The sequence below is a fragment of the Scleropages formosus genome, chromosome 15 (assembly GCF_900964775.1).
Source record: "Scleropages formosus chromosome 15, fSclFor1.1, whole genome shotgun sequence".
In the NCBI taxonomy this organism is placed as follows: Eukaryota; Metazoa; Chordata; class Actinopteri; order Osteoglossiformes; family Osteoglossidae; genus Scleropages; species Scleropages formosus.
In genome coordinates, this window is record NC_041820.1 from 25591894 (window position 1) to 25604808 (window position 12915).

Below are 12915 nucleotides of genomic sequence, written 5' to 3' on the forward strand. Positions count from 1 at the left end.
CCCCCCCCGATCGTCGATGGGAGCTCTTTTCCTCTCCTCAGCCACCATCCAGCTTCCTTACCTGACTCAGCCATACATCATTACCGTTAATGCAATTGTACCACTCCTCTGATTACTGAACAACACACCGAGAACAATGCTCTACAAAAATTAACTTAACTGAGAGGACCAGTCAGAGAAAAAACACTGCTGCTTCCTTACACATATTGTTTACAAGCACTGCACCTTATTTATACCACAAACTATTATATTCTATGCACAACTTATCCTAATGACCTCACACTATGTACTATGGTCAACCGTAAGTGACCAACCCCTCAAAGATGAGCGACCTATGTTCCCTTGTTTACGTTTGTTACTTTATTTAACAGACACTTTTCTCCAAAGCAACTTCCAATGAACTCTATGTAGTGTTATCAGCCCACCCACCTGATTCACCGCGGTGACTTACACTGCTAGATACACTCCGGGTCACTCATCCATACATCAGTGGAACACACTCTCTCTGTCACACACACAGTACTACGGGTGAACCTCAACAGCATCATGATCATGTCTTTGGAGTGTGGGAGGAAACCAGAGCACCGGGAGGAACCCCACACAGACACGGGGAGAACACGCAAACTGCACACAGAATGAGCGGGGATCGAACCGCGTCCTCTCGCACCACCCAGGCAGCGCTACTCCTGCTGCGGCACGAGGCCCACCGCGCATGCGTCCGTTCTGTCGCGCGCACCGTCGCGACGGGCAGCAGCGGGCGATTGGACCGCGCGCCCCCGCCGTACCTGTGAGCTCCGCCATGTGGTCCTGCGGGATGCCCATGACCCTGAAGCACGCCTCGATCTGCTGCGCCACCAGCGGCTTCGTGGGCGCCATGAACACGATCCTGCCCGACGGGTACCAGCGGTAGAAGTTGTACATGACGACGGAGGCGATGAAGGTCTTGCCGAGACCCGTGGGCAGGCACACCAGCGTGTTGTGGAAGAGCGCGGCCCCCGAGATCTTGAGCTGGTACTCCCTCAGCGGGTAGTTCGTGGGATAGATCCACACACGGGCTGCGGAGCTGTCGAGGCCAGGGAAAGCCGCGCCGCCGCCGCCGTCGTCGTCGCCCGCGCGGCGCTCCTCCTCGCGCTGCAGCAGGCATTGCTCCGCTTCGTAGACAGCGACCAGGATCAGGTCGTCATCGTCGCCGTCGTCGTTACCATCCACCTCCACCTGCTCCTCCGCACCATCGCCATCGCCCCCGGGCCCATCACCGGCGGCGTTCCCCGGCGTTCCGCCGAGGGCTCCATCAACCTGAGCCTCGGCCTCGGCGCGGCTCGCTGGGCGCGGAGCTCCGCTGCTCTTTTTCTTGCTGCTGCTGTTCCGTCTCCGGGTCGCTTTCCGCCCCCTCGCGGAGTTTTCCAAGGCTTTGCACGGCTCGGCGGAGCGCGACAGCGAGCCGCCCCACGTCTGAAACAAGGTCCTCTGAAATCCCGCGCTCATCATCATTGCAGGCGCCGGTGTCCCCGCCGCGTCTCCGCCGTCACACCAGCCAGCAGCTACCGTTAGAGACGGAACCTACTAGTAACTCGGACTCAGCAGGAAAGAGTGTTCTTTCCAAACTGCTGCGCCGTTCTACAAAACGGCAAACTGCCAGGACCGCATTTTAGTTTAAACGCCAGTGAGGCGCTTGGTAAATGTACGCGGCACACCTACATAACAGTATTGTTAAAAGTGGCGCTTCTCTGTGACGTCATGTGGTCAAAGGTCAAATTCGTGCGTCAGGTCGATGTAATTGGTCCAAGCGCCTGTCAGTGACGAAAGATTCATTCGCTGCCCACTGGATGACAAGAGTGTAGTGACATTTCAATGGGGCGGCGCCCGATGGCCTAACAAGTGGATGCAACTTCGCACAAGTGAGACGTTGCCGTTGGAATCAAATGTATTTTAACTGTAAAATAGTCATTGGCTGATTTCTGGCTACATAATTAAAATGTTCGTTTCATACATTTCTACTGGGAGCAGGAAGGTGGAAACAGTTTAGGGTTGTTGGCGATGCATCTGTATCATCTTATGTACTTATTCAACTTTCTCCTCAGAGACAGAAGAGGTCTAGAATGTGATGTGAATTGTTTTTCATTTTCTCCCCACCCAAAAGTTAAACTGTGACCATACCAGAAGCACTGCTGCTGCAGTAGGGGATAATGCAAATCAGGCTAAGTATTGCAGGTGGCTGCTCCAGACACTGGGCAGCAGATAGTGACATGGGCTATTTCTTACACACACTGAAAAATAATAGTGCCCATAAGAACTGAATGCAACCAACCCTTAAATAGAAAAACTTAAACCTCAAGGGTGGCACAGCAAGCAGTACTGCAGCCTCAGTGGAGCTTATGTATGGAGTTCAAATATTCTGTTCACATAGGCTTCCTCCCCGCTTTGAAAAGTGCGTTTTAGGTGAACGGGTGACTAAATTGCCACTGCGTATACAACACCACAAGCCGAAAATGAGAAATGGTGGCATGTCCACATTTGGTTTCCATGTGAAGGCAGCTTTAATTGATAACCACACCACCCTTCTGTCTACCTCATTTACACCAAAATACTTAATGATATTGAACTCTTTATTATGAAATTAATGTATGAAGTCACAATAAAAAACAAAGATCTTTATACTCATTTCAGATTTTCAAAATCAAAACTACAATCTGATTTAACTTTGCTCTCAATTTTTGCATCTTAATTTCACACTAATGAAAGTCATTACTGATGGAAGGATTATTTCCCAAAATGAACATCTCAAAACAAAAGACAGGATCCAAAATTTAAATGACCACCGTCATCACATATGGAAAGGGAAGGAAATAGACAAGAAAGACTTTTGTTCAAAGCTTGCCACATTTACCCAGAAGACAAAACTGCTTATGAGGAGTAAAGCCAATTAAATGATCTTTGTATAAAAGGCAAATATCAGCAAGAGGAGTAAAAGGAAGGTGCTGGTTGTAGGACAAGGTAGAAAGGGTGTTTTCCTTTTAGTAGTCATCTCGTCTCCTCCATCATGTCGGAGGTGGGGGATAGTACTGTCCATAACCCCATGGGTTCTGGTAGTTGTATTGCTGTAGAAAGCAAGGTATAAGTGTCACATTGCAAAACCTTTATTCCATGGTATACAATGCTTAACCCATGCAAAGTTAATACACAGTCATTATCCACACCTTTGATTGTTAATATCAAAAGCCTCACCTGGTACCAGTTGTAGTTGTAGGCCGAGTGATTAGCCTGCATGTCTGGCATCATATGTCCCATGTTCATTGTGTGGTCTTCCATGCGCTGCTTCTTCGGCTCCGGCTCTTGAGAGCTTGAGAGATGAACATGAATTTGAGCAATTAGTCAGCTTAATGTAAAACTTAAACACACCACAGACAAAGTCCATGGGGAAGGGGTACAGCCTGATGACATACCCATTTTCAGCCTTTCTCTTGGTTGATTCATAATCTTTTTGAAGCTTTTGGTGTTCTTCATACGAAGCAACAAGCCTGTTGTGCGTAACATGGAATTAGAGTGGTTAGCAATTTTAATCACGCATTGATAACTACAGAGCATGAGGTAGGAGATCCTCACGTGTTAACGTCGCTGCCAAAGTCCTCCAGAAATTCTACTTTGCGCTGGGAGAAGGTGAGACGAGATTCCAGGGGCAGGGGGCTGGTAAGTGCTCTGTCAAAGCAGGCCAGGATGTCTTCCTCATTTTGCTTTACATCACCACTGTATTCCAGCTCAAGGAGGTTCAGGTACAGCCGAGGGCTCATCTAAATGAATTCAGTTGGAAAATATTTTAATCAAGGGGATCCTGACTATAATGGTGGCCATTTACAACTGTTACAATTTCAAACTTTAAACACTTACATTTATTCACTTAGCTGATGCTTTTCTCCAAAGCAACTTACACTGTCAAGGTTACAATTATTTACCCATTTATATAGCTGGGTAATTTTACTGGAGCAATTCAGGGTAAGTACCTTGCTCAAGGGTACTACAGTTGGAGGTAAGGCTCAAACCTGCAACCTTTGGGTCCAAAGGCAGTCGCTCTAACCATTATGCTACCAGCTGTCCCACTATGTCCCATAAACACTATGGCAAACAACAAAATGCAAAGTAAAATTTGGGAACAGTGGACAGCCTCCAGAACAGGCACCAACCCAGTTTTCAGTTAATGAAAACCAGCTGCCTCCAACTGAACTTGGAAGAAGGGGAGAAAAAAAAAAAAAAAAAAAAAAGCAGACAAGTATTTCTGCTAGAACCCTCACTTTTAGCCTCTAAACTATGACCTTCATCCTATGACAATCCATTTACTTTTTTTTCCCTTTAGAGTTCATCCATGCATGACCAGAATAATGGAGTGAGGTTTGGTAATGTGATTAGAGACTCACCCCACCCCCCATTTTATATTCTGTAATATATGTACAGAAGTATTTTAACATTTTATGTCTGGAAACCCAAAAAAAGTTCACCCATTAGCTCTAACAACTGAAAAATTCCCCAATGACAAAGCAAGGAGGCTGGTAGAGAATTTCATCCTATTCATTTCTAAAATGAATTTTCAGAATTCTATGCTTGAAAAAATATATTCAAAAGCAATTTCTCATGTGGGTTTCATTACACTAACCAAATTCTTTCCCCAGTTTTTTAAATTCTGGAAAATCTATAAAACAAAGACACCACTGTGATACCCTGGACTGTCAAGTTCATGCACAGTGACTTTACAACCACAATCAGATAAGCCTTTACACAGTCGTAACTCCTGTATTGTATGTAAATGTTTGTGAACCTTAAACTGTTGGAAGGTGATCACGATTAGTCTATCCGGAGTTTTGTGCAACTACTTGTGCGATGAACATCGATGCATAGTGGAAAGAAACTAGGTTTACTTAATCACATCTACATCGCTCTCCTAATGTATTGCACAAATTGTATTTTCTCAGATGTCACTTTAGAGGAAAGCACCCGTTAAATGAATACGTGTAAATGTCACCTGAGGTCCGGTAACTCAAGAACATCTAATTAGACACAGTATTGTCAGGTGCCACACACTTCTCCAACCAGAATTCCATCCACAGAAGTAGTTACAATGCCATCAGATACAGAATGGCAAAACAATGCCTTATTAGTATTTCAAAATCTCACCTTATCCTTCTCAATAGCTTCCAAGAGTACTTTCCTTGCCTTCTGCAAGCTTTTCTGCACTTTGAAGAGATGCCGTGCCAGCTTGATTGAGTAAAAGGATGACTCTGTGGTGCTCTTCCCGTTGTCGATTGCATCCCGTAGCAGTGCTTCTGCTTCTTCCAGGTTGCCATGCCGACGCTCCAGGCTTACCCTGCGTAACCTCACCATGGCCAGCCCAGGAACGACATGCTCCAAGGTCTTCAAGACTCCGCGTGCCTCTTCAATGTTCCCTGGGAGGCACAACTGCAATATTAGTGTTGGGCTGGTGGTGCTCCATGTACGAGAAGTAAGCTGCCCACCGTAAACATGATTCAGGTATCTCCAGGTGGATCATTAAAATGTAACAATCTTTACAACAGTGTTGTAAATCACCCTTCAGGTATACAGTAGTTTAAGGTTATAAAAGCAATTGATTTAAGTGACCAACAATTACAATATTTCTAACATTGCAAAGAAGTCAGGTTTAAATAGAACTCCTGCTGCAGTACCCTTGAACAAGTTACTTAACCCTGAACTCCTTCATTGCAAAATTAGAGAGACGTATAAATGGGCAAATGTCAGCATCTTAACACTGATGCTCCTTTTTATTATTCTAAATGGTCAAGTATCAAATTAAGCACATAGTTGATTTTATGCAAGCCTGAGTGAAGTGTAACAAAGCATTTAAAAGTAACACTAGTGTCAACTGCCTGACACTAGCTGTTGTACAGAATGAAATCAATGCAAAATGATTAAACAAGCAAAAAAATATTTTTGAGTGAGCCTGCTGCATGACAAAATTTTTCATTAACCAGGGAGAGGTTTGTTGTATATGACAACCATTATGGTGGGCAGAGAATGGATGGTGGAAATGTGTTTTTTTACCCTGCTGCTCCTCAAACGCAGCCCAGAGCAGGTGAACTGTAGGTTTCTTAGGCAGGTGTATCATACAGGCTCTCTTGAAAACATTCCGCACGGCTTCGATGCTGTGGTTTTCCATATACTTTGCATACTTTGGGAAAAGGGGGCAGGGTTGGGAGGTCAGAGAGATGAGGTAAAATACAACATACATGAACTTCTGGCTCTCAGTCTGCACAAAATACATTGACAGAACATTTAAAATTCTTTTAAACCCATCAGCACCTTCATCGAACCATAAAGATTAGTTTCTGTAAGGTAGGACGAAGAGATGCAACGTAGTTGGCAAATGCAGCAGTCAAATCTGGTGGCAAGCAGGCCATCCCCTAATACAACAGATACAGTCACATATCAACATTCCAGATAAATAGCGCAGAAAGTTACTGTGGAGTTGAAATTTAAGGGGCTGGTTAGAGGGAGGAGTGTCATATTACCTTAATCCATAGATCTTCATAGAGGGCGCAGGCCACCAGACATCGCTCGAACAGCACGACCACACGCTCCAGCGTCCCATTCTCAATCTCGAAGTCCAGGTACTCTTTCCAGTTGCTCAGCTGTGTCTTCTCCAAGGGTTTCACGTGGAAGTATGGCCGCTTAATCTGAAGATTAGAAGATGTTCATCACGGATGTGTCAGGAAAGTGGATTAATCATTGTGCCTTCCTTAGCTTGTAACATCACTTTCAACTTACCCCTTCTTCAAAGGCCCAGCGCTTGCTGACTTCATGTTCATTGTGACTGAACACCTCCTGGCGGGACTCCATCACTCTGTGCCTCATGTTCTCAATTTCCGTGACCATCTAAAACAAAAAAAAGTGAACCACATTCAGTTAAATCGTAAACACCAAGGAGGTATTTGAAACAGAAGGTGCAAGCTTTCCTTCCCTGTGGTACAGGATAGCACCTGCTTCACATAAACACGTACCTTGGCGGGATCGGCAAGGTCCTCCATGTCAGGTGGGAGCTCAGTCTCTTCAGATGGCGCTTCTCCCTCACCGTGTCCGTTCGTCGTGGCCAGCTCCTTCCGCAGACGCACAAACTCGTCGAGTGACAGGAAATGCTTGGGCAGGCTGTTCTGGACGTGCTCTCGGAACCTGCAGCACAGCATACGCTACACATCAGATGCAAGAAAATAATTTGGGGAGGTCGGTGTGAACCCATCAGATGTACTGTAAGGCAGATTTCCCGAAACCTGAGATGGAGATCAATGACTGACGCTCGTATTCACAAACAAGGCGGGTTGGGTCTCTCCAGTTCCAGGCCTGGGTCTTCATCGCCAAGAGGCCCATTACTTGCACTTGGACCCAATGAAGGGCATGTACGCCAGGGGTGCTGAAGGGATTAAAGGCAGCTTTGCACACTCCTTCAAAGAGGCAAGTAAAGCAAAGGCTCGAGAACTCTGAAGACCCGCTGCATGCCAGCTGCCTCACCTCTGGAAGTGGTGGCTGTAGAGCTGAGTGGGGATGCCCAGGACACGGTCGTAGACGGCAGTGACGTTGACCAGGTTGCCAAGTTCAGTCTCCCAGTTGATGAAGCTCTCCCAGAGACGGTCGGAGCGGAAGTCAGTTCCTGCTGCCAATACCGCATGTTCGTACGCACTGAGAAAAATAAAATGCCTTCAGTCAGATTAGACATCCAATTTACAAGTCACTAAATCTTGTTTTGTTAGCTAATGCTTATTCCAAACACTTGTATTATTGTTTACACAGGTACATAGTTTAGGTGTAACAAGGAAATCTAAAAATTAATAGCTCATTCACTTGCACTTTTAGAGCTGAAACTACTGAAAAATGCAGAAGTGTCAGTTTTCAATATTTATGAAATGCTCTTTGAAACTAAGTGTAAACAGGTTTAGCCTGCACTTTGTTTCATTTAAATGTCAGAAAAAACAGCTTTTATAGAATGAAGTGTTCATGACAATATTTGCCATTTTTTGCTTGATACTTCTATTGCACTTGAAATTGAGTAATCAGGACTTTTACAATCAAATATGTTAACTGCACCAATGTTTCTATGAATGCATGTAAACAGAACATTTTCAATGCATAATAAAAGGTTCCTTAAACTATTTTAGTAAGTGAACACCTTCAGATATTCTGAGTATGAATTTAATATAAAACTTAAATTCAGTGCATTTAAACAGCTCATGACTTTCTTCCATCTCACTGTGGCCAGATTCCGGATGTTCTCACTTTATAAAAAAAAAAAAAAAAACTCACGATCGTATTGTAGCCTCAGCCTCTGTGTCGCTGGGGTCAGCTGTCTCCTTGAGGAAGTTGATATAATGCAGCCATAGGTCAACGCTCAAAGGGATGGCTTGCAGACCCTGGCGGTACACCTGGTGTGATACAACGTGCAGAACAGCTATCAACACGGTCCCTGTTGTCTCAGCTTAAAATGTTTCAGTTCATAACCCTTCTATTAAGTCCTATGACATCCAAGGTAAAACCATGAAGATCAGAAGGAGGAAAGGTTTAATATCACTAAATTGCAAGGGAAGTTAAACTATTTTCAGTGCTACTGAATAGTCAAAAAACTGACACTAAGCTAAAAATAACTTGATGTTTAGATTAGCATTATCAAGGCAAAATTTAATGATTCATTAGGCACTGACAACAGTGTTAAAGTGGCATATTTAAAGAAAAAAAAAAAGCCACTTACCTCCTCTGCCATCTTCACATTGCCAGCTTTCCTCTCCTGGTCAGCATATTTCTTCCAGTAACCATAGCAGTATGGGTATCGAGCAAAAAAGGAGTCAAAAGCCATTCGGGCAGCGCCAATATGATTCTGAAAGGAAAAATGAAAATAAGCTCCTGGTCGACCTGAAAAGCAGAATTTCAAACTAAGCAATACTGCTAAACCTGAACGCTTACCTCCTGCTCGACATACTGCAACAGGTAGGTCCACGCTGTGAAGTCCTCTGGATTTTCCTCCACTACTTTTAAGTATCTGTCAAACTCTGGAGGAAAAGGGAGCTCCGCAGAAGACAGCTCCGCCTCCCCCTCAACCCCATCCTTCGATGCTTCCTCCAGCTCCATATTGGTGGGGCTACCCTGTTCAGATGTTTCCAGGGGCTGAGCAGGCTCCTGTTGTGGGGGCTCAGGGGGCTCCACTGGAGGAACAACAGAAGACTCTTCCTGCTTTGCTTGATCTTGCTCCTCCTGCTCTGTTGAGTCTTGGTCCAAATATGAAAGGGCAGCGATAGATTCTGGGAGGTTCTCTGAGCAAGGTTCAGCATTTTCAGCGGAGGCTTGATCTTGTGCTGCAACAGGGAACTCTGGATGGCATTCGCTACCGGTGCCTTCTGTCTCAGTAGAGCCAGAGCTCCCGAAAGGATCGGAATCAATCATACCAGTCATGGGCTCTCCTGAATGCAACTGATCTGGGGGTTAAAAAAAAAAAAAAATATGGGGGGGGAATGAAAGCATATTCACTCATCTATAGCACTATTTGTCTTTAGCAAAAACCAGCTGTTTCCCCACAACAAGCATGAAGAATGTGTTTACTATGTCTTCCCTCATAAGTCTGCAAGTAAACTGTTACTTCAGGTTAACAGGATAGACCAAGAGCTGCATAGCAACTGGGACCACTACCTGTGGACTTAGTCCCGTACCGTACGCCTTTCTGCAGCACCATAAAGCAAGGAACTTGCCCTAACTGCTCAGTCCAGGGAAGGGCGGGGGGGAAGAGAAAAAAAAAAAAAAAAAAAATTAACTGCAGGTAGCTTAACACAAGCGCTGAGAAACGGCTAATGGAAAAAATGATCAGTATCATGATAATAATCTGTTAAATTCAACACAAAAGATTATTTGGTTTTGGTTCTGGGACAGAATTCATTTGCCATGAAAAGGAAGCAGTCTAGAACACTTGTGCGCAGCTATGCCATGGCTGCGGTAACTACGTAGTAGGCGGTGAGGCGGCAAGGCCGCAGCGCTGAGGCTGCAGTCAGGCCTCCATCGAGACCAGAAACGGCGGCCGCCATGGAACGTTAGTGAGCTGAGGCAGAACGGCACGAATACACGAGCATTTTAATAATAACACAGCTAGATCTACGACATCGAACTGTCGCGGACGCGAAGTCGGATTCAGATCTTAAAATTAAATTATCGAGATACGACAGAGACACGGTTAAACTGCTACTACGTTGGGCCACCTTACTGCGCCTACAGCTGTACTTCAGTAACAGTGAATAAACGCGTATGTTTTTAGCACTGAGGCGGAAATTCGCGCCGAACAAAAAATATTCCCCCGCCTCAGCTACGTACACGCGGGCAACAAACACAGCATCGTCGACGATAGCTCGACAAAATACAACCCACTTCGCACAAACCGTCGCGCTTTATACAACTAAACCATAGAATCGCTACATGAGCGGTTTTTTTAAGGGACTGCCGGTATATTAATACGTATTTTATAGCTCGTCGAGCCTGCGGCCTAACTGCGCGCGCGCGCGCGCCATACGCTCGACACGAACTTGCTTTCAACTACACGAATACTGAAATTAGGCCCGAAGAAACAAACCTATATGGCATGTAAAATGTTCCCCTAGTCAGTACAACTCACCAAATGTGTCCATGGAAAAAAAGTAGTGTTCGTCGTTTCTCACTAATTATCTGTCCAGCACGAAACCGTGCTTCGCCCTGCTCATTCTTCTCGAACAAGTTCGCTTGACGGACAGCCCAAGCACGCATGCGCATTGCAGCCTTAACGTACTGCCCGATGGGGGAGGGGAGAAGAGGGGCGGGGCTTACCGCGGCCGTCTGTATTCAGCGAGTGGCTGGATGGAAAGGGGAGGGCATCGCCATTCGTTCCACAGCGTTATTTTCGTGCCACTGCTTAAACGTCCGAAAAGTTTTATTTAGATTCACAGTCAAGAGAGTGCATTGCACTACTTAGAGGTATTATATTGCCTTTCCTGAACACATAAAATGCTTCCCCAATAAGCGAACCTAACCGAATGTGCCCATAAAAACGAGCACTGTCCTGGAAGGAGGTGGCGGTTTCCGGAAGTGACGCGTCAGAGCGGAAGCGCCCCTCGCCTTTTCACTGCTGCATATGCGAACGGAGACCTTAACTTAATAGGGTCAATGGATTGCAGTGATGTTAAAAATAGCTGTACTGTATAATTAGCAGGGGTGAGCAGCCACTGGTACTTGGACCCCCCGAGTGTTTTTCTTTCTCTCTGCTTTTTGGTGGGGAATTTTAAGTTGGCTTATTTTCAGCTTTCGAAATTACAGGGTAGTTATTGCGGTAATTTAATGTATAGCTAACCTTTTATTTTATTATGCCTCTGATCCCTTGTGCAACATCCAGTGTCACTGTGTGAGAAAAGGACTGAACTGAAACTGAATTCCACATTTATTTCTGTTATTGTGTTATTGTTCCCTACACATCGCTTGGGGCAGGACCGGCTGATGGGGTGGAGAGGAGGAGGAGGACAGAGTGCTTCTGATTCTGATTAATTTTTATGTTTGGCAGCATGGCTGTCTCACACAAGGAATTTGCCGTGGTTCTAGATGGTTCCAGTATTTACAGACAAACAGCTGACACAGAGTTACAGAATAAATACCATACTTGCATACATGCAAGGTGCCGAGTCAAACCTGACCCATAGCGACCACTCATGTGGTTTTCAAGACAAGGGAGGAACAGAGGTGGGTAAATAACATATTTATGGAGTATACAAACACAAGAGTATGAAAGGTAGTGTAAGCATAAGAAATGTAAATAAGAAAACTACAAAAAGGGACTGGATATTGAATATTGCACGTAAGAAGAAGAGGTAGCTTACATAAAAGGTCGGCATTGCACAGAACTTATTGCACTTATTGTTGCACTGACAGGAGACCTATAGGGGACTCTTAACTGTTCATGAGAGTGGTGGCCTGAGAGAAAAAATTGTTCTTGTATTTGGTCATTCTGGTGGACAGTGCTCTATAATGCCTGCCAGAGGGGAGAAGTATAGAGTTTGTGCCCAGAGTGTGTAGGATCAGTGATGATTTTTCCCACCTGCTTCCTCATTTCTGACTTGTACAGGACCTGAAGGGTAGGCAGAGATTGATGATTCTCTTAGCCATCTTGACTGCCCACGGTAGCCTATTTCTGTCTGATTTGGTAGCCAAGCCAGCTGTTATGCAGAGACTCGGACCTCATTGACTGAAATGGGAAACTGTCCAGATATCAAAACCATGCCTAAATTTTGCCATAGAAAAATTAAATGTGAAAGACCTCCAAGATGATAGTGGTCCGACTGGGCTGAAATTGATTGCTTTCAAACAAAAATAAAGCGTTACCTTCGGTGCAAACAAAACCAAGCTCATGATCCAGATGACGTAATGTTTGCTGTCAAGAATGGCGATGGCAGCATCATGTTGTGGGGAAATCTTTCAGCACAAGGAAAGGAAACATGGTGCAATGAAAGCTAAAATGGGCAGCCAAGTACAAGCAAATTCTGAAAGGAACCTGTTTCAGCCACAAAGTAGTATGAATTCAGTATGCCAGTTTATGTCTCAATAGGACAACAGCCCAAACTCCAGAAACTATTACTAGAAAAATAAAATTCTTCTGCAATAGACTTGAATACCAGTAAATCTTTGGTATCAGTTAAAAATTGCTTTCTATTGTTGAAACAGTTTTACCTGCAGGAACAGGGATTTTTTTTCAAAATTGTAATATGCAAAGCTCATACAAAACACTACAGGCAATAGTGTTGTAATTGCTGCAAAAGAACTGGAAGGAGAGGGATGGTTACTTTTAAACAAGGAATGCCACCAGTTTTCCTCGGTGGATGTTCGGTTTAATTCTTGAATGCATCATAT

General features: G+C 44.8%; 2 protein-coding genes across 3 annotated transcripts in view; both read right to left on the minus strand.

Annotated features, from left to right (window-relative positions):
* fancm (FA complementation group M) overlaps positions 1–1860 on the minus strand; it is a 63357-nt gene extending 61497 nt beyond the window's left edge. For both annotated transcript variants that reach the window (XM_018764120.2, XM_029258291.1), the window contains exon 1: positions 786–1860. In XM_018764120.2, coding sequence (XP_018619636.2) covers positions 786–1491 — 706 coding nt within the window. In that variant the 5' untranslated portion in view covers positions 1492–1860. The remainder of the gene's footprint in view (positions 1–785) is intronic.
* A 728-nt stretch (positions 1861–2588) lies between these two features.
* Positions 2589–9749, minus strand: prpf39 (PRP39 pre-mRNA processing factor 39 homolog (yeast)). The gene is made up of 14 exons (XM_018764192.2): positions 9691–9749; positions 8971–9479; positions 8759–8884; positions 8317–8435; positions 7528–7695; positions 7023–7191; positions 6790–6897; positions 6534–6698; positions 6067–6193; positions 5164–5432; positions 3604–3788; positions 3444–3518; positions 3226–3340; positions 2589–3098 (listed from the first exon to the last, which is right to left on the minus strand). The coding sequence occupies exons 1-14, from the start codon at positions 9731–9733 to the stop codon at positions 3039–3041; spliced, it is 2238 nt and encodes a 745-aa protein (XP_018619708.1). The 5' UTR covers positions 9734–9749; the 3' UTR covers positions 2589–3038.
* Positions 9750–12915: the final 3166 nt, after the last annotated feature.

Coding starts and splice junctions, on each gene's coding strand:
- prpf39 (XM_018764192.2), bottom strand. CDS start 9,733: ATGGTGCTGCAGAAAGGCGTACGGTACGGGACTAAGTCCACAG. Junction 8,436..8,758: donor ATGTGAAGATGGCAGAGGAG/GTAAGTGGCTTT, acceptor GTATCACACCAG/GTGTACCGCCAGGGTCTGCA. Junction 6,194..6,533: donor ATGAAGATCTATGGATTAAG/GTAATATGACAC, acceptor CTTTTCCCAAAG/TATGCAAAGTATATGGAAAA.